Genomic DNA, 21,885 nt, shown 5'->3' with positions numbered 1-21,885 from the left:
TGGGGGTTATGACAGATGAAGCATTAGAATGTAAATCAGGAACTGCTAGACCAACATGCAAGAGTGCTATCAGATCACTAGGAAACTGTATTCTCAGCATGCAAAGAGAGACAATGTATTAGCGTGTTCTGTTTCAAATGTGTGCATGAGACAGGGAAGCTTTGCCCTATGTGGAACAAATGTAATACCTCCTTACAATTAGCTAGCTATTTCAATGTGAGGTTTCTACTAAAATGAGTGTATGTCTAGGTATGTACGTTCATTCTTCTTTTCTTTCAATATGTTAACTATATATTAAAAAAATAATCTTAATCATATTAACATTGGGCTCCTTAATCACTGAAAAACAGAGGAAGACTACTATTGAGACAACTTCCTATTATTTTAGATACTTCTTGAAGCAGCAGATGCTTTCAAACTAAGTGGGCCTGATTAAAAGTGGAGTATTTCAGAAATCAGCAGCAGCTAACAGTTATTAGTATTAATTCCTCAGAAGTCACAGAGGATGGGTAAAGTTCCAGGGAATGGAAAACAAAGTGTAATACCTATCTTTACAAAGCATAAAAGGTCAAAGCTATTAGCCAGCTGGTCTCCATTTTTCATAGAATTATTTGAGCATAAATAAATCCGTCTATAAGCACCTAAAAGATAACGAGATCAGTAGTAGAAAATGTGTGTATTCATGCGCATATATTCACATGTGCTTGCAGAGAATTAGTGATTCTGAAACCAGAAATGCCCAAAATGTCATGTTATTGTAAAAGCAATTCAGCAAACTATCACACTTGAATGTATAATCAGTAACTTGAAAAAAAAATACATAAGAGTCTTCCTGTTCTATTGAGCACAAATGAAAATTAAGCATAATTACGGTGTCTGTATTTGGGACCCGCATTTAAAAAAATACACTGAATAACTAGAATGAATTCATAGGAGAGGAAAAAATTATGTGACATTAATGAGATGGCATACAAGAAAAAAATAGTGAGAATTGGACTTTATCTTCAAAAAGATGAGGGAGAATTTCCAAATACATACAATTAACCAAAATAAAAATACAATAATTGCTCTTCATATTCACTAAGAAAGGGCAAAAGGCAATAGGTTTTAATTGCAGAAAGAAAATTGCAGGTTCAGTGGTTTTTTTTCCTCTAATCTCTAGCTTAACTTACATACAGTTTAAAAATTGCATAGAGAACCTATGGAATTGCTGGAGGTTTTCAAGGACAGGTAGACAAATAGCTATCGTTTGTTAGGTTACTGAAGATGCACCTTAACATAATAAAAAACCCCAAACTGTCAATACCTAAATGCTGCACTATGTAATGCAGAACTCATGGCAATTGCACCAAGTCACATTCTAACTCTGATTTTTAAAAAAAAAAATCTACCTATTTTTCATACCTAAAAGTACTATGGCCTTCTAGCCTAACCCACAAATATATACATAGACACACAGCATGTATTTTATATATATCTATACAGATATTTTATATATATATCTATATAGATAGACACACAGCATATATTTTTACATTGATTGTGTTATAAAGCTTTTCCTTCATCTGATAAGAGTTGACTGTCATTGAGACAGTCATTAGTGTTACTCAACCTACATGCCAAAGACCAGCGCAGTCTGTGAGAGATAAGAATTAATTCCAAATTCCCAACTGCTGGTGATACATGTCCTTCTGAAAGATGCAAATCCAAGGAGAATATAAGTGCTTTTTAATAATTTCTGCTATAATTAAAGACAATTTAATGTAATTTAAAAGTTTAAAAACTACTAGGTTTAATATTTTGTTTACCTAAGGCATTTTCTTAGTTCCCCCATCTGGCAATAGCAATAAGGGAAGCTTTTCCAAAAAGCTATAGTGATCCCTCCGTTATAAGCAAATGATAAATCAAGGACTAAATATTCTTTTGAGGTCCCTTCCTCTAAAGTTTCCTATTATTTCAAAATCTAGGATAAAAATACAACTGGGTATTAATGTCCCAAAATTATTATCTGTAGTGGAAATGAAGAGAATAGGGAAGAAGGTATAGTAAATTGTGCAAAAACAACTGCAACAAAATTCCTATTAAAAATACACCCTAATACCAGATTCTCTCTTTCATATTACTGTATTTTGTTTCATTACTTTGTTGCATCACTCCTAAGTTTTAGGAAGATTTCAAACAACCTGACAAACTGATATGTCTGTTTGATATGAAGTTAAGTATTTCATGTTTATATCTAAAGATTAAGACAATGGCACTTGAGAGAAAAATATTTGGTTTTAAACTCATTCCTCATAATGTAGTCAACTTGTGATATTTTAGTGATTTCTGTGTCAGACTATATCACCTACTCTGTCAACAGGTTAAAAAGAGCAGCTCTGGACAAAAGATGTGAAAAGGTCAAAAGGAGTAAGAGATTAGGAAAAAATTATTATTATTGGAAAGATATTGGGAAAAAAGAATTTATATGTTCATCTGTACTGCCAAGAGCTTTATTGTATCACAGCAAGATCCTGTCAGTCACTTGGATACCTAAATAGCTATCATTACTGAAACAGATCTGTCTTAGATATTTTAAAAAAATCTGTAGTCTATTTGACTTCATTCTATGCTTAAGAGCATTTTAAGATGAATCTCATCTAGAATGAAATAGGTTTACTGTGTTGGCTTCCACTCTTCCCTATTCTATGCTATTCCTCCATACCAGAAAAAGCCTCTGTCACTTTGCTGCATTAGCATTCAGGCACAACACCTGCATGCCTACCAATTAACAGTAAAAAGTTATGCTACTCTCTGGGGAATCTAATGAGCATTTAATTTAAAAATGCAACAGGAAAAAAAGGCTCAATACTTCATTAGTCATTACTCTGTGCCAGCATTCTCCTATATGCACCATAAGTACTGTGGACCATACACCATAAGCCCTGTTGCCTAAACAGTGTCTGCTCACACAGCTGAAGGAGAGAAGAGACAGGGATGTGTTAAAGTGTAAGTGACCTGAACTAGCAGACATGCAATCCTCATGACAGAGCTCTTAGTGCTAAGTATGCTGACCAGGTAACATCTTCATGGTACAAGCTTGCATAATTTATTCTCAGGAGACCTGGAGTACAGCTTCATGGTGCCAATATGAATTGAGGTATTCTTCCTCTGACAATTAATTACTATGCAGATCAGTAATTGTGTTGTCTGCCCTCCATCCTTTGAAACTTTTTGGAAATCAAAAGGAGGAGAAAGAAGACCCCTGAAACATCTGCACGTGGGGGTAGGTTAGAGGCTCAGAAAATCAACAGGGTACAACTCACTTTTTCTGAATAATATATTTTTCTGTCTTAAGTATCTGAAGGAAAATGTATGCCCAATTATTACAAGAAGGTATCTGAAATGTGAAACAATCAGCTACAAGTCAAAAATCAGAAATGAGTGACACAGAAAGCTTTTTGAAAGAGCTTATATGCTTATGCTAACTCAATTTACAGTAAGGAAAAATCCTTCTGCACAGTTTAGAGCTTATCAATAACTGTATATTATTAAAAAAATAATCTTGTCTCATCTCAGTAAAGATGGGTGGTTCACAGGCTGTGGATGTACAGACTCTTTCTCTTTGTCCTGCCTGCCTGGCACCATATCTCCCCTCTTTTCTTTCGAAGTACATATGAGCATTTTTCTTTATTGGTCTGTAGTCAGAAACATGATGTATCACACAATTCTCATTCTTGAAACAGATTCCACCCATAACGGAAGACAACATTCAACTCTGTATCAAAAGGCACTTGCACATTATTAAAAACAAAAGAATTGCAGAGATTTGCATGGGAGCAGATTAATTTCTTGAGGACGGCAAGTCCTCTGAACATTTAAAGGGAGTTCTCATATAACACGAGTCAAAGATGAGAGTCTATGTTTGGCTGGCTGCACTGAACACTGAGCATTTTTCGGTAACTTGCAGTCCTGTATTGCTGCTGTTCTTTCTTCAAGTGATACATCAGAGTATCTCATCAATGTTACGTTTATTTAGTCAAATCATTTTTACATAATCTCACACTAAATGTCAGTGTGATACTTTTACTAATCAGAGAGAGGTTAAATGGAAGAAAGGTAAAAATGGAGCATACTGCAAGAAACTGGATCTGATTCATTTTGCATGTAGTCCAGTATGCAGTCCCCAGGAACATCCAGCACCATGTGCCAGAAAAGGATACATACTGCAGACCAAAAGATTTCTTTTTAAACTGCTGGAGAGAGAGAATTTTGAAGGGTAAGATTTTAATGGTCCAAAATGCAATGTGGATGTTTTTTTATGCACAGAAATATCCACTCCATCTTAGCAGCTTATTTAGTTTGGCATGAGTGACAACCTGGTGCAAAAAGTTTCTCAGAGATCACCTTTGTCTCATCAGGATGTTGAGAACCCCCATTTCCAAAAAACTGTGCATCTTCACAACATTTGCAGAATTACAGACCAACAAACTATGAAGTGAGACTTCTCCCACAGCATGAAGCAAGTAGCCTTTCCCAGTGAGTTTATCATGCAGGTTTTGCCAATTATTAAAAGCAAGCCGTGACAGGTAAAAGCAGGAAGAGAATGCCTGGGGAACAGAGATTTGTATAAAGGTTAGAGGCAGCACGGGCAATATTGGTTGCAAAAGCAATCAGGCAAAGACAAACACAAAAAAGGACAATTACATCTAACTACACACAACATACTACATGACATGGATGAAGACTTAAACAATATGACATTTTAACACTGCAATAGCAATGGATACTAAATACATCATCTGCATACCACCACAATAACTTGGAATTGAATTATCAACACAACAAAGGCATATTACAGCAACAAAAGACCTCACAACAATCTCCCAGTCCACTTTTTGGGAAACAGATTTCTCATTTGGATTTTTTATTTGAATCCTTTTACTTCTTTCTGAATTAACTTTTATGCAAAGCACAAAATTTAGGTAAATTTAAAGTGCTTTAAATCTGTACTGCGATTGCTCTTTCACAACTACATACATCCAGCCTGTATAAAAGGAGGACAGTGAGCATGTCTGTTGTTATATAACACTGGCCATTTAGCTGTGCAAATACGGTGACATCCCAGGTAATGACAGCCTTGGTCCCCACTGAGTTCCTGGTTTTTCTTGTTTCGTACTTTGCTCTTGGAAAATAAAAGGAGTGTAAACCTCAGGCTTCTACTATCAAATGCAAGTTTTCATTTTGGAGGCTTATAAAACAGCAGCAGGCAGGGGTGATGACAGGAAAGACAGGATTAACAGAAGGAAGGAAAAGATGTTGCTAAATGGAAGGACAAGAAAAGAGAAAGGAAGTTGCCTATTTTACACACATGACAGCAGCCAGCCAGCCAGCCAGCAAATAACAGCTGCCACTCAGCAATAGCTCTGTCTCCTTGAAGGAGATATATGCTAGCAGCTGCCACAGGGAAAAAGAAGTTTACTTACTTTACAAGCTGTATTTACTGGTTCCTTTCTCCCATTGCCATTAACTATGTGACTTTAATATCACCAACATTCACTGGATAGAAAGCTTTTCAATGCTCTCAACTGTAACAGTGATTTCTGCACATCCTGGTCTTCTTTTTCCACCAGCAAAATGTGCTGGAGAGCTACAGAACTATAATGACACATTTAAATATAATGTATCTGAAATAAGTTTGCCCTCACAACTTCACCTATCTACAGATGAATGCTTGACCATCAGTGTCCCAATGTTTTCAATAAAAGATGTCTGGCTGTACAGTAATTCTCTCCTGCTTGTAATAAGATAATTTTCTGTACTAGAAGGCACATTATTGGATATCTTGTTAAAGGAAAAAAAAAAGGAACAAACCAAAAACCCCACCAACAAAATAAAAATAATGGAAAAAAATAGGGCTCAGAAGGAACCACAAGGGTTCATCTAGTCCATTCCTTTTTCCATCAGGATAATTTACACCTCCATCAATCCTGGCAGATGTCTGTATCGCAACATTTTAAAGACTTCCAGTGCTGAAGTGCTGCAGTGTTATACTATCCCCAGGAACATATTATAGTGTTTCACTTTTTTTTTGCTAGATATTATTTCCTAATACTACTCTAATATGATTTTCTAATTTCCAGATTGAAGATACAATTTAAGTCTAATATCATCTGTTCTGTCTCCCATGGATGTGGAAATCCTGCTTTTTTTGCCTTTCTGTAAAGCCTTCGACACTATTTAGGTTACACTGCTGCCATGTCCCCCCTCCCTAGGTAAACCACCCCAATTCCTTCTCTCGTTCCTCTAGGGTCATGTTTTCTTGAAGCATAGCACACAAAAATGGTCAAAAGAGGTCTCACAGGTTAGCAATGACAGGGATCCCAACTACTGTGTTTGCTTGTGGTAACATAGGAAGAGAACATTGTAGGTAAGACTCCATATAATGCCCTTATTTTGTTTATGTCCTATTTGATCAACAATATTGATACAAAAATAAGAGTATTGTCAGGCCTCAGAAAGAATAAATCTCTCGGCTGAATTTAGGCCAAATTATTCATTCTGTGAGCAACAATATAGACAGTTTCATTTGCTGTCAGAATGGTAAAAAAAATATCTAAAGAGTAGTCAAATGATGGATATTTTCTTGCTATTTTTAGGAATGGTACAATGGAAATGCAGGCACCAGTTTTCTGCAGTGATGTGACTACGTGTAACATGTCAAGAGCATTTTACCTCAAACATATATATTTTAATACAAGTAAAATGCAAATGCATGCAGGGGAGCACAGTATATGTAATAATATAAAAGTGGAAGACTTCTGAGCATTGCTCAGCCTGTTAGCTCTCCTTCCATCTGTAACAGCCGCAAGGCAAATATTTCAGTTTCCTGGGGCTCTTCAATATGCTGTATCCAGAGTTTAGTTGTGCCAGCAACTTACAAAACATTATGAATGATGCGGTACTTTGCAATTCTACTTGTCATGGTTACACACAGCCTTCCTAAAGTTCACCCTAACTCTGCTTCTTTCAGTGGCTGACATTTTGAATTGCTTTGATAGCAGCAAAGCTTAGTCCTAGCTAGGCTGAGCAAGCAGACCCAAGAACTGCTACTTCAGCCCTGGCAGAGGTAGACGTTCCTTAGCTTGCACCTTCAGGCTTTGCTAAGCAGCCAACTTTGTTCCCATCGGGCAATTAGCATGCCACAGTCCATAATGCCTTACTCTGAGGCGAATATACAAATGACACATATCTGAGTATTTATCTAACTTAGTATCTCCTGGGAACATTTCAACAGTCTCAGGACCTAAGCAGATGCAGTCTTAGGCAGAACTGCTTCTCACAGAGAGTATTATTTAGGAAATATTTAAATATTTGCTCCCTTCTGTGTTTGCTGTATCAAAAGACTTTAAAAGGCTAAAATAAGAGTCTGATCACTACATAACCTATTCACACTAATACACTACAAACGATATCAAAACAGTCCAATGAACTACTCCTGACTGAAATGTAAGCATGAATAAAATGAATGTTTCTCTATTCAATTTAGTGAAAGAGATGAAGGATCTTCTGCCAGGTTCACCAAGAACTATTTGTGAGGTAAAAGGAACAAATTCACCGTGTAGTTTCCAGGCATACAAACATTTGTTTCAAAATTATGTCAACAAAATTATTTACAAATTACCGTTCTTCAGAAAATGACAATAGGAAGCAGCCCACCCTCCAGAAATAAATTCATATCAAGCAGAGCATTTCTGTGGGGCCTGCAACATTCTACAAATACTAAGCTATACATTGCAGATATTTTACTCTTCCTTGAGCGCTGATACTCACAGATTCAGATGGATAAACAAATGGCCAGAAGAGTAGAATCAGAATAAAATTTCTAGCCAAATAATAATGTCAGATTACTTAAATAGTAACTTAATTTCTACCATTTATGTATATTACAAAATGTTCAATAACACTGTGATATCACCCTACCTTCTACATTTATAAGCCAATTATTTATTATATCACTTTATATGCTATAGAGATGAGCTGCTAACCAGTCATTGTAAGTGATAAAGAAAAATTAAAAGATGAAATCTACTGGACTGTCATGCAAATCATTTCGTGCTGATACACAATATATTCAAAATAGTTGCCACCTGCCTCGTTCAAAAAAGGATAATACTGTTTTGTTTTGCCTTTTTAACAATTTATCTCATTTTAGCCACAGTTCAAATTTTCACCTGGTCATTTCACACAGGCACTGAAACAGTGGACCCATATCTTTCCTAATAAGCTCAGACAGACAAAAAAAAAAGAAAAAAAATCATCACTGAAAATTCAGTCAGCTACATACTCCTCCCATCGACACTCCCATTTTGACTAAGTGACAGGTGCCAACGGTGGCAGGTGACAACTTTGAATTTTGTATTTAAAGCTCTGACTGTACATTGATTCTATTTAAAGAACTGAATTTATAAAGGTAATGAGCTTCAATATTGCCCGTGTTACCACAGACCCATCACCCTCCTTGAAATGAGCAGTTTGATCATTCCTGGTCAAACCCCCCATGATTAGAGCACCTCCCTGTGCTGCCAGTATTGAGAACAGGGACTGTACCGTCCGGCGTTGCCTGCTGACGGGGTTTTTTACATTTGACGTAATCGTGGTCAACTGGAGTGGCTGTGTAAGGTGGGGATGTCAGACCTGGACCGGAGGATGAGGGGAGGGAAGTCCCAGGGCCTGGCACTGTTCCGGCTGAAGAGTGAGAATCTTCATCAATCATGCAAGCTTTTTCCCTGTGAAGGGCAAGGAAAAAATAAAAATGTTAACATACCAGGGACATATACAAAGAACAAAAAGAGGCTACATGCTCTTATGACATTCCCAGTACAGTAATTGAATCTTACTAACAAGTTCTAAATGATGGATTTTTAGTACAGGTTATATTCCTCCCTTGTCACTGGTCAATATTAAAACATTCTTTATTGTAGTTGTTAATGAGATTAATTATGAGGACTAAAGTCTCTTATCCTTTAAAATAAAGGCCATTCGCTTTTGTACTTGTTAACAGTTGATTAAAAAAACCCCTTTCATTTTATTAATAAAAACAAACAGTGGCTTCAAAATGGATCACGAGATCAAAATTGTTCTATTTTGTTCCCTTCCCATTTACACTGTGCCAACCGTTGAGAAGATCTCAGAGTACTGTATAATCATACTACTTGTGATACCTGAAAACTGCAAACATTAGAATTAATTCAAATCACTTTGTTTATATTTCATTCAGCTTCATTTTAATAGTTTATTATATTGTAGTCTATAAGTATGCTTTCAGAGGATACTCCTGGAAATTAGTACTCACTTTTCTGCAACTTTTGGAGTGTTCTTCTCCTCACCCCTGGCAAATGGTCCCTCAGAAGCTTCTTTCATGAAACTAACTAGTATCTCTGCATCTACTCCAGAGTCTGGTTTCCCCACAAGTTTCAAAATAGAAGCATGAAGTCGAAAGTAGACCTAGAAAACACCAAAGTCCATTTGGTCAGTAGAGAATTCATAGCCCTTCAAGCTATTACAAATAGTCTCTTCCCTGTAGAAACTGCAGAGGTTAGTAAAGAGACTCATCTGTTACTTAAACTTACCTGAACAGGACTTTTCCTGCCTTTGAAAGTTGCTTGTAAATTATGAGATCTTAACACTGTAAAAACTTTATAACTGCAACCTATGGAATACAATGAAAGCAGACCAGTCTCCTTGGAAGCAAGTCACCACTGAGTATGCTCTAGATCCGCTATTTTTGCCAGATACCACAGTGAAAGCAAAGGTGTTACGGCTACTATTCCAACTCATGCATGAAGCTATGCTTTCATAGGTACAAGATGCTTGTGAAACCTACCCATGTTTGATTTTGATAAAAACTGACTAATGAGCTGTGTGCAGCAAAATCCAGAAGTAGAATTTGTGTTTGTCTGTCCAATACTGAGACTGTATACACAAATGGTCTTTAAAACAAAACCAGCCTGAGTAACAGGCTCCATTTTATTCTCCGAGTTAGTCTTGAAAACATTCCCAGATGCAGAGCACCATGTACATACGCCCAATAACAGGAACTAGTAATAACTGGTATTCCATCATCTGTAGAGAACAAGGTTTTTAAGCCTATGCATTTAACTTTCTTTTACCTCCAATGCTTCCATGGCAAGTTCTGGTGGATTATGGTAGTGAATCTTCTTTGGATATCGGGCAGCCTCCTCATGCAAGTAATGACCTGCCTGTTTGTAATGAAGCAGATAGACAACAGGAGGCTGTTTCTGCTTCTCAGCAATCTTTCCCAGCATGTAGTGAATAAGCCACTCCTCTTCATCGCCATCTCCCTCACAGCGAGATGCTGACGTAAAACACAATTTGGCTGTCTCCAACATACTGTCTCGACGCTCTTCCATCTGTCATCGAAGGAAGTGTTGAGAATACATGAATTCACTGTGGCTGGGATGAAAAATTCTAAAAATACACTCCTACATATAAAAGTGCATAAACAAGGTACATAATTTAAAACACTTTCAACCTAAAAGAATTAGAATGTATCCAAGTGATCAAATACATCCTGACAACCCACAAAATGTGTTTATGGATAGGTTTTTGTTCATTCCAGTAACTGCTGACACAAATAACCTGAACAAAAAGTAAGACAAAAGCGTAAGAATATGCATATAAATATAAATCTGAAAAATAACAAACCAGTATACATGTCTACAAAAATTTTACAACTTTTTTAGAGCTGTAATTATCTTAACTCTTCAAAGCCCAATAAATTACTTGTTTTGTTCTGCAATTAAAGTCTGCTAGAGCCACTATGGACCACTATAATTTGTGAAGAAATGCATTTCATCTTGCTTGCAATACATCTAATTTTGAGCTGAATATGGCAAGAATACTCTTCTCCCCACCAAAGAAATTAAAACCAGCAGCATAAACTAAAGTTAACCGCCAATAAAGTCACACAAAAAACTAGGTCAAAAGATGCATTAATGTAATTTTCTCTCTTTGAAAAATAAGTTTATAAATTTAAATTATTTGGGCTATAACAGTTTCCTAAGCACTTGTTGCTCTTCAAGAACTGTAACATAGCCTTTCCCTTCCTAAGTACTTTGTAAGGAGAAGAAAATAATAAGGTTTTTATGTATGGGAAACACATTGCTGAAGAGATATATCTCTGGAAGGGAGATTATATTGTTCCAATTTATCTTTTATTATAATAGAGCTTTTCTTAGTAAATTATGCATTAATATATTCATTTGAAAAAAAGAAAGATTAAAGTAGTCCTAAATAAACATTCTAATTTAATCCAGAACTTAAGATGGCTGCTCTGCATTGTACCTTTTCTCTGATAATATGAAATAACTCCAGCATTATCCCTGGAATCTCCAGCAAGTCCCAAGAGACCACAAGACAGTAAGACCAAATTTTGGATAACTTAAAGGCATAAAATGTAATAACTTAATTTTTCTGAGTAGTTAGTTTTGGAGCTGTTGGATGTAATAACACTCAAAGGAAAACTCTATTGTTGGTTGTCATTTCAAACACACTATTTAATAAACCATTTGTTCTCCTTTAATATACATGCTTACACCATCTTTCTTCAGAGGGTCAAATGCTGTGTGTCTATGGGAAGTGCAGTGTTAATACAGTTACAGAGGCAGCTCAGATGCTAGACCCATCACCTTGCTGTAAATACGTTCTCCTAGAAACAAAGGATGTTCCCAATACCATTCTCTATAGTTCAAACTCTAAATGTTTTTACAAATTACAGCAGACGCTCAGGAGCGGGACTTCTTTTTTTCATTCTGCTTCCAGTTGTGGACTGTGGATTTGTAAGTCAGAATAGTTAAATCAGAAATAGAGTTTATTGGTCCAAAAAGACAGACAAAACATTTCCCCTAGCAACTCTTATCACTGTCATAGAGTATTTGGAATTGCTCATTTTGGCTTAGCAATAAACTTCATCAAAACTCTAACTTTTTCATCATTGTCATGCATAAAGAACTAATTAATTTATAACAGCTTTTGCTATGAAAATTCTATCAATCTCATCCTGATATTTTGTTTAAGTAAATAGCCCAAAAACATAGAAAAGAGGGAGGATGTGGTTCAATACAAGAGATGACATATGGACACACACAGCAGAGTAATTCCTGATCTTTTCACTAATTAAATATGTATACATTTCACCTTTTCCTGGAAACATTGTATGACATTTACAGAAGGGTAAGGTAAATATAATTCCCCTTTTCAGAAGGTTACAATAATTTTGTGTCACCTTCGAAAGATAATTCAAAGATCAGGCTCAAATTAATTTTACACAGGAAAAAGAAAGAAGAAAACCCTTTAAGTACTGCTTGACACCAGCAGCTTATGTGAATTAATATTATAATTTCCAATATTACTAAGTAACTGTACAGTCTAATATGTGGTATATAGCACGTAAATATCTAATTTTAAAAGTTACTACATTAGAAAAGATCATTTAAAATATTTAAAAATTTCATATTGCTCTCAGTTAGATCCCACCTGCTGCACAACTTCAGGGGGCAGTTCTGATTTCCACTGCTTAAGCTGTCGGGATGCAAAAGAATGTAGGGCATAGGAAATGGTGCCGTATTCTATCCACAAGGAGAGATTAGAGCTGTCAATCTCTAGGGCTCGCTTGAAGCAATTCAAGACAGGAGTAGAGTGCTTCCAGATTGGGCCATCACTTTTCAATTCATTAGAGTTCAACTTGTCCTGAATACGACTTGCTCGAGCCAGAGCCATGCCAGCCCATGAATCGAACCTATGCAAGCAAGAACACAACACATGACCAGTTTCTCCCCTAAACATTGCACTGAATTGCACAGACAAGATTTATTTTGTTGTATCTGCAACTTTCTCTTCCTTTCATCATATGCTCCCTCAAAACAGATTTCTCCATCTCTTTCTCCCCTCACAGTGGAACAGAGGCTCTATAGACTAAATCATACTGATTTTATTAAAAATGGTTTGCTAATAAAGCACTGTCCCCAGTAACTGTCACACATGAAAACCAGATGAAACAACAAGGTTTATCTGCCATGCAAAAGTAGCGTATCTATACTTCTAATGGCAGCATTCCCATTGATTTCTTTGCCCACTAACCATGCTGTCCTGTCCAAACATTGGCACCCTTTATTTCTGTAGGCCAGCTGACATAGCCGTTATGACATTTTGTATTGTTGGGTTGAACTGTGAATGGTCTTCATCATCATCATTTTCCAACATAAAAATTACAACCCCCAAAATGCATTCATGTAGGAAAATTCCAATGAACAATAAAGATTGCTTACTGAGAGGATTGCTCAAGATCTAGTCCTGTGTTTATCAGATCATTGACAATACAGTCAGAAGAGTAGTTTCTATATTCCATAATCTCACATTAACATCAGGGGTCAACAGCTCAGCAATTTTCCCATTTTACCATGATTCTAACGCCAAAATAATAATCATAACGTTCTCACATTTTTGCTTGTAATTCCTTGCTGATTTCAATTGAAAACCCACTTCTGGGTCAAGTGACCTCAATAGTCAGATTCTCGAGAGGAATGGAAGGGGAACTATATTACAGGCATTTGAAGAGGTAGTATCTCGTATGACTGGGGTAAAAATACTATGCTACCACATAAAACATCTCCTAAGCAACAAAATGTCACACTTTAAAGTAAAAATGCATTCCACTCATTTATTTATGAATTTAGGTTTTAAAGTATTAAAACTACAGAAAATGGGGAGGGGGACACTAATTTCTTTATCAGGCTTCAAACAGAAGTTTATCAATCTGCTAATCACAGTTCCCAGATTAGAAGATCCAGTAACATTAAACTACAGCTATTTCCTCTGCAGATTTCACATGTAAAATTGCTCTGTGCCATCACCTTCCCTTTCGTCTCCATTATGTGACTGGATTTAGAAATAGTTTTCTTGTCTCAAATCTATTAAACTAGGGGGTTTTTCACTGACCTTGATGTATCAACTTCAAGGAGAATTAAAAGGATAGCTAACATGTAATATGCAAAGCCTATATTTAATCAGTAAATTTAAAGATTATTCAATTTCATTTGAGAAGACTGTTATTCAAAACAGGCTTTATTTCTAAGATGAGAGAGCTTAACCTTGGTGGTATTTCAGTAAGTTGTAAATTATCAAGAAACAAGGTGTTTTAGTTTAAATATCACTTAAACACTTTACTTGAGCTGGTATTCTCTGAGTAATTCTCTAGCAGCAAGATCAATACTTTTAGAAAGAGGTCAGTCTAAACAGTTAATCCACTAAAGAATGCTATTTGTGCTATAGCTATGCTATTAAACAGTGACATGTTTCACTCTGTCATGTATGAACATGCCAAAATAAATAATAAAAGGTGCAAAAGAGAAATATTGATTCAGTCCTTGCCCTTCCCAGTTATTCTTGATTTTAATTTAGCTCCCCCCCCTTCATTTTTTGGTTTTAATTTCAAAACAATCAAATATTTAACACTAGGTTTTGGGTTTTGTTTTGTTTCTTGGGTTGTTTTAAGAGATGCTCTTAATTATACAATCGATCTATGATAATGGATTGCAGGCAGGTTTTTTTGTTTTGTTTGATTGTTGTTTTTTTAATTCCTGAAACCAAAATAAGTATCTTTTGTTGTCTGCTTTTCAGTACTGAAAGAAATGAGAAGAATGAATGATGTGCAGCAGGATTCAATAATACCGACCTGTTTGGACAAATACAAATGTCGTGCATGTAAAATTTAATGGCCTTAGACTGTTCTTTATTCTTAAAATGATAGTCTGCCAGAAGATAGTACAACTCAGTCACCACTGGTGGAGAATAGTCTGCCCCATCTGGGAGAGATGGTGCCTGAAAATAAAAAAAAAAAAAAGTAAAGGTTTATATTAAATAAAATGTTCATATTAAATGAGCTGCACACTTGCTGTTTCCTTGTGGTGAAAGTAGCATTTTCATCACAGAATACGAAAGTATTGAGTACGAATACAGTGAAAGCATTCCACAGATACATAGCACTTACAAACACTAATGAACGTCTCGTACTGACTCCGTATTAATGAATATTACATCTTGTCATTCCAAGACCAAAAGCTTTGGTGGTGTCATTCTTATTTCATTTAAATGCAATTACCTGAGGAAATCCAAGATCATGGAATAAATCATCCCCTTAACTATCTCAAAGTCAACATAAAAGTAACAATAATTTTTACTCCTTCCTTTTTTTTTTTTAAAGCTATTAATTATACCTTGCTGCATGTTCCTTCAATATAGGCAGATACAGTATCTAGGCTCAGCATAGGCTTGTCTGTTCGAGGAACAATTGTAGCAGTCTTCTTCAAAAGGTTGGCCAAATCAGCAGACACAGTACTGGTTTTGTAACTATCAAACTCCGGAAGAGTTTTAGGCTTAAAATATTCAAACATGAACAAAGCATCTTCCCACGTTAGATCAACCTGAAGAGGGAGGTAGATCAGAGGGGGGAAAAAAATTACCTCAAATTCCAAAATTCAAAAGTCTAATAACGATGAGTTTCTACAGCTTTTCTAGTTCCTAAGAAAATACATTATTACTTCAGCAGGAAATAAATGAAACCTCCCAAGAACAGAACAACTAAAGGCGCCATTAATTTATGCTGCTCACAAATGTAGCACACTGCTCACTGATTTAAAAGTTTAAGGTATTGGGTGTAACTTAGTGTATGTAACTGAAAAATAAAGTCATTCTACTTGCTTAAAAGAGTTGCTCAGCAAAGGTGTTGATAAGCAAGAATCAATTGCAAGCATCTTGAGTGACACTGAGATCATGGGTAAGATATGGAGGAGAGAAGCTCTACACCTTCAAACTGAAGTAACAAGAATAAGTGAAATGGGAATCAGACAAAATTCTGAGACTCCAAAATCTTCAAATTCTCTACTGAAAGGTACTTTCAGAATTTATTCCTCATTTTCCCTTCACTTTTCTTACATGAAAACAGTAAAAAATTACAATTAAAAAAATTACAGTTCTCTTCTGCTAGACTAAGTTTTTCTCCTTTTATTGTTCATCTTATTCCTTATGGTAATTTTGCTTCTATTCTGAAAACACGGAAGTCGCATTACTAAAAATCAATGATTTCAATAAGAACTTTTTCATCCAGAATTGCCCAAATGCAATAGATTTTTTTTTTCTTTTCGGCAGAGGGTAATGTCCTTATATTTCCCCTTTTCTTAGTTATTCCCATTTTTTCATTATTTTAATTTTCTAACAGGTAAGTTTAAGAGACATTATTCACAAATATTCAATGAGTAATAACAGTATTAGTGTATTTAAAAAGGTCTGTTCAAAGGAGGCAGACAATTGTTTTGCTTGTATGAGATTGTTTTTCATTTAGAATTCTATGATCATTTGTATTTGGTAAATGCAAAAATTATCTGAGCTTTTTGAACAAAATCAATGACATTTCAAGGCAGAGGATTGCTGACCTGCTTTTTCAGTCCCCTCTTTAATACTACAACTCTCTTCCCAAGGCACTCTGTAGTTGTTCTCCCAAATTCAACTGAGCTTCACACATTTTTCAGACACCTACCAGATGTTCACCATAACAGATTTCAAAATAAGCTATATTATAATTTACTTGCACAATTCTAAACAGTGACATTTTTCACATTCATAAACTGCAAAGATGGCTGCTAGTTTTCTTCTCTCAAGCTGTCTTTTTTTTCTTTCTAATTTTCCTCAAACTTCTTCTCTGTTGAAAACAAAGAAGAAGTAAAGCTCAATAAAATCCATTTGTCAATAGTTTCAAAGTGGCAGACTACTATGGATAAGACTATACCAGCATTTCATTTCAAATATCTGACCCTCTATATCGATAAAGGCTTCCATGTTTTCTAAATGAGTTTACTTACTACAGTATGTAAAATACATAAATTTTACAAGGAAATAAAAGTAATCTTTCTCCAAAGTATATTAAGGTGCATTAAAACCAAAACAAGGGTGTACCTTTCATCACTCCAGGATACTCCACTGACATTAAATAATACATATCTTACCTGCTGTACTGAATGTTCTTCTAGGTACCTTGCTTTGCTTTTTTTGCTAGGGAAGCCATACAAACAATAAAAACACTGTTCCAAGGCTGTTTCCAGCTCTTCTTTGTACGGATGAGTATCTTCAGAAGTGGATGCTGCAAGTTCTTTTTGCAGTACCTGGACCTACAACACCACAAATATCAACAAAAAAGTCATCTGCAAGCTGAAGATTGCATTAAGTTACCTAGTTGTCTGAAGGCAGATGATGAAAACATTAAGGAACTACACATATTTTTCCTCAATTACAACTAAATATTACCCAAACTTCTGTAAACTAGACTCATGCAAGTGATTTCAATGGCACTGTAACTGCAATAAAGTGCTTTAATTTTTTTTCCTATGTTAATTCATGAACTCTTGTCTTTTATCAATGAGATTAACATCAGGTTAATGTTTCAGACTTAAGATCATTCAAAGTTTTCCCACTACACACCAAGTTGCTTCTGTAAATATAAACACTACAGTTTGTAAACCCAGTGAATAAGGAAAAAACACAGAAGAATTTCTGCTCTAATACACAAGCATCAATTTCCTCTGCATGGAAAAAGGGGGATGGAGAGGACTTTGGGGAAAAAGAAGGGACAGCTAATGAAAATCAGGCTAAAAGGGATATAGAATTGCACAGTATGAATAGTGTTCTGCAGGTGGCTGCACACCAAGGAAAGTGGCTGGACTGATCCCAAATGACTAAACACTATAGCAAGTTGCTATCTTAATCTTTAATCTTTATGAAAAAGTACCCATCAGTCACATATTTTGAGAAACGTTATTACTCAAAACATTCATTAAAGAAAACAGCAATTGAGTGCCAAAAGACAAAAGATAATTCTTTGAAAATTTTCACTGAGCTTCCTTAAAAAGCAAACCAAAAAAGAACACATTCTAGGAAGACATTTCAAAATCAACAGAAACATGTTCACCAAGAATAACCTGCGTAGTGGGATTTTGGATCTTTATTTCAAAAGCAAAACAAAACCCACACTTAATGACTGAGGTTTAAGAATCAATTCCATGTTCCACTATGAAATTTAAATTAAAAAATGAAATGTGTAACTAGAAATTACATTCATAATACCTTACACATTCAACAGCAGTATGTTGTGTGTGTGTCTCCAGTATCGTAGCGCACCTGTTATATCCAAAACAAACTCATTTGAGGTAGTGGAAAAGAAATGCTTCTATTGCAATCGTCATTCAGGAGACTGAAGGGTACAGAAAAATATCAAGTTCTCCACTGTGATGTGCCTCTGAAGTGTTATAAGTGTATACTAGCAGGAGAGCTCTGTTAACTGATAAGTAATTTCCTTTAACATCTCACCTCTCATAGAAAGCATCAACTTTCATTTATACATTTTAGTAAGATCTGACTTCTTCAAACTAGCCACGCCCATCCCTCCACACACTGGTTAACTTAGGAGTTTCCTCCACTAAAATTTTGCAGTCATAAATTGAAAGTGCAAACCATTCACCTATTTGTAATTCATATAAAAGCTCATGATACTACTTTTACAGTACTTCAGCTGCCTGTTTATCGCCATTTATCATTTTTCAACATCTAGGATTGTATACTCAATTATTTATGCATATGATGCATGGTACAAGAAGCTTCTCATCATGACTGGCTTTCCTGACACTACAAACACTGCACATCACCACAAGGCAAAATTCTGTCATTCTACATGTAAGAAGTTTGTCTGTAAGTGCTGGAATTAATTCTAAGATGTTAATTCTCTTCTGTTTAAAAGATCTGTGCTAAGAACAAGGTATCATTTATTAAGAGCCAAAACCCTGAAAAATAAGAGTAAAGGCAATTCTTAGAAGGCATTTCAATGAAATTTTGAGTCACAGCAATCATCTTTGAGTCACAGCAGACACCTTATTTCCACCACTTTTCCTGTAAGAATTTGTGAGCAACGTTTGAAATTTACAAAAAATGTAGATAAAGAAGTTGAAAGGAAGATGTAAGCATCACAGGATACTGTAACAAAAGCATGATATTCCTACTGCTGCAAACAAAATCACACCTAACAGAATTCTCACTTGAACAGTGTTCAAAACAATCTCCTGTGTTCTTATTCAGCCTTTACATTCTTGGCAGTAACTCAGAATTGTTCTTAATAATTCAGACTTTTACTATTGCTAAAGGACTTAACTACATATTAACATCATCTCTTGCACACCACCTTCAGCCACAAGCTATACAGTGTACTTGAGCAGACAGTTCACCTACAGAAGGTGATCATTTAATACCTATAAAACATGTCTTTTGTTTAACATTCTTGAAGCTGCCTTTCTCTTCAAATAATTCATCCCATTTTATCTTTGTCTTTCCTTACCCTTCCAACATTCTCATGTCTGAAAAGTAAATTCTTGTGCTCAATACCACATTACATTTTAGTTTAAGAAGTGGTCAATTTTGCGACTGAAAATTTGAAGATTTTATTCAAAGAACCTGATGACATTTGCAAAGATCTAGCTGCAAATGCATTCACAGCTCTCAATTATCTGTAGTTTATCCAGATTCACAGGGCATACTATCAGATTCCCCAGGCTGTGGATACAGGCATGCCATACAGACACAATTTAGATTCATCACTCAGGAGCACTGCATCTGAGGGCAAGCTCGAGCCTGGAAATGGGCTATCTATTTTCATGAAGTGCAATGCCAGAGCTAATAACCCTCTGGACCCAAGGCCGATCCATGCAGAGGCAACTCAGGTGTATCAGCATTATGCTCCTAATACCAGGGAGACCGAGGAGAGTAGGTTTCAGAGATAATATAATAGTCCAACACTGAATCGGCCTCAGTTCAAACACTGTTCATTAGTTCCAGCCCTTCCAGGGTGAGCCAACTCCTGCAGAACCCCTCAGGCTCTCCGTGCCATCCTTCCTAGCTGTCTAAATTACTGTCCTAGACACAATGCTGCTCAAATGCAGAGGTAGATAGGGTCTGGCACTGGGCTGTGGCTAATAAGCCCCAGGGAGTGCTGAGAAGGGAAATTAAGAGATTCCTGAGTAGCTCTATGCAGAACTAACCATGATTTTCTCTTGGCTGAAGGTAATAAACCTCAATGAAGTCAAGCTGAATCTGTAAGTGCCACTGCAACATCCCTGTAGAGCACTGCCCAATGAACGCTATGATGCTGTATTATCTAGGTTTTGCCAACAGCTGGGCTATTCCAGACTGTCAGTACTCCGCACAGTGAAAAGCTGACTGCACTTCAGTTTCCAAGCTAAGGATAAAGTCAGGAAACAGCAATACACATAGAAATACTCTCCTTCAGCCATGGGAAATGTCTTTTCTGATGTAACAACTTAGACCTCAAGGAATAATCTTAAAAAGGACAACAACGAATGCGTAACTCCTTTAACCTAATAATGCTACAGCATTACTGCCGAGACACCTGCTTCTGGAGCATATTACATCTTCTAACACAGCTGTCTGAACAGCAGAGCAAAGAACAGCCTTCAGACACAGGGTAAGGAAGGACTGAAGTAATCCTTAATTCTCATCATCTTTGTTCAACAGATGAACTCTATATGGATATTTGAAGTTACATTTAGTTAATAACATGAAAACAATGGAATTACTGGTCTTTTCAGTCTGTGGTATAAAGTCAAGGCAGGTATATTTAATATATAAAAGTCAAATTTATCAACAGCAGAACAACCAAATGCATCACAGCTTCAGGACCAAATCCAGGTAACACCACAGGTTCTGTGAGCGATCAATAGCATTCCAGATGCGTAACTGCAAATCTTTACTCTTGTGATTTGGAAGAGACAAATAACCAAGTTTAACTGCAAAATTCAAAACTGAATTTTCCTGGCTGACAGCTAAATATGCTCTTTTTTACATGTTAAATAGTATTTACCTATATTGAAAATGCACAAACTTTACTTAACACTTCACAAATTTAGTTCTGTGAAGCGAGCAACTTATTTAGAATCACTGAGACAAGATGAACATGGAATCCCACTGGGTTATTTTAGCAGCAGTTTTAAAGGAGTAACACTACAGTTTTTCTCAGCTTGTGAATGATGTACAGTGCTATCAGACTGCTTGGTTATTCCTGCTTCTCTTTCAAATCCTGGGAACAAAATAAAATACTAGTGCAAGAAGCAAAACAAAGAAGGAAAAATCAGAACAATTATTCTTCTCAGTGAGGTAAGTCCACAGAACAATGGGAATGACAGGAAATAAACTGTTCTCAGCTTTATATTCAAATTTATATCAACACTCAAGAGTTCATTTCTATTACTCACCAGATTTTAGAAAACTGACTTCCAAACAGAGAACACAACATTTTTATTCTACTTAGGTATGCTGTCATTCTTACATTCCCTATTCTTCATTTTTCTTTTAATATAGGAGTTCTCATAATTAAAACTTTTGAGTATCATTTTGATTACTGAACATAAATATGCATGATTCTTGACTCTTGTCTTTCTCAGAGGAAATCACTCAACGTATTTTTAAAAACAAAGCCTATACCCACATTCGTTCACTTAAAGGTCACTAATACTTCAAACTTGGTCTCACAGTCTGTGATTACAGAAAAAATGTCCTTAAAAATTTAATTTTGCTTTATACAAATTGAAACCACTTCAAGTTTCATCTGAAAGGAACAGTTACAGTATTTTTGGTTAAAAAAAAAAAGTCCATGTACTGAATTGCTCAGCTTTGCTGCCAGCTATCCACACCCCTACTACCAACTATCCACATCTCTGCTGCGTCCATTTTTATATGAAACATCTTTGGCAACATGATGAGGTATGTCAAGGA

The 21,885-nt window shown here is 35.9% G+C and overlaps 1 protein-coding gene across 9 annotated transcripts in view; it reads right to left on the bottom strand.

The window, feature by feature from the left end:
• CABIN1 (calcineurin binding protein 1) overlaps positions 1–21,885 on the bottom strand; it is a 118,653-nt gene that overhangs the window by 75,650 nt on the left and 21,118 nt on the right. For 7 of the 9 annotated variants that reach the window (XM_075769437.1, XM_075769444.1, XM_075769443.1 and 4 more), the window contains 7 exons: positions 17,061–17,222; positions 15,276–15,482; positions 14,735–14,880; positions 12,538–12,799; positions 10,152–10,412; positions 9,335–9,486; positions 8,590–8,768 (listed from right to left, as the gene is read on the bottom strand). In XM_075769437.1, the coding sequence (XP_075625552.1) occupies positions 8,590–8,768; positions 9,335–9,486; positions 10,152–10,412; positions 12,538–12,799; positions 14,735–14,880; positions 15,276–15,482; positions 17,061–17,222 (1,369 nt within the window). The remainder of the gene's footprint in view (positions 1–8,589; positions 8,769–9,334; positions 9,487–10,151; positions 10,413–12,537; positions 12,800–14,734; positions 14,881–15,275; positions 15,483–17,060; positions 17,223–21,885) is intronic. The other 2 variants (XM_075769442.1, XM_075769446.1) reach the window with 1 other exon arrangement.

This window comes from Balearica regulorum, chromosome 17, assembly GCF_011004875.1.
Source record: "Balearica regulorum gibbericeps isolate bBalReg1 chromosome 17, bBalReg1.pri, whole genome shotgun sequence".
NCBI lineage: Eukaryota > Metazoa > Chordata > Aves > Gruiformes > Gruidae > Balearica > Balearica regulorum.
This window is presented reverse-complemented; position numbering and strand designations above follow the sequence as displayed.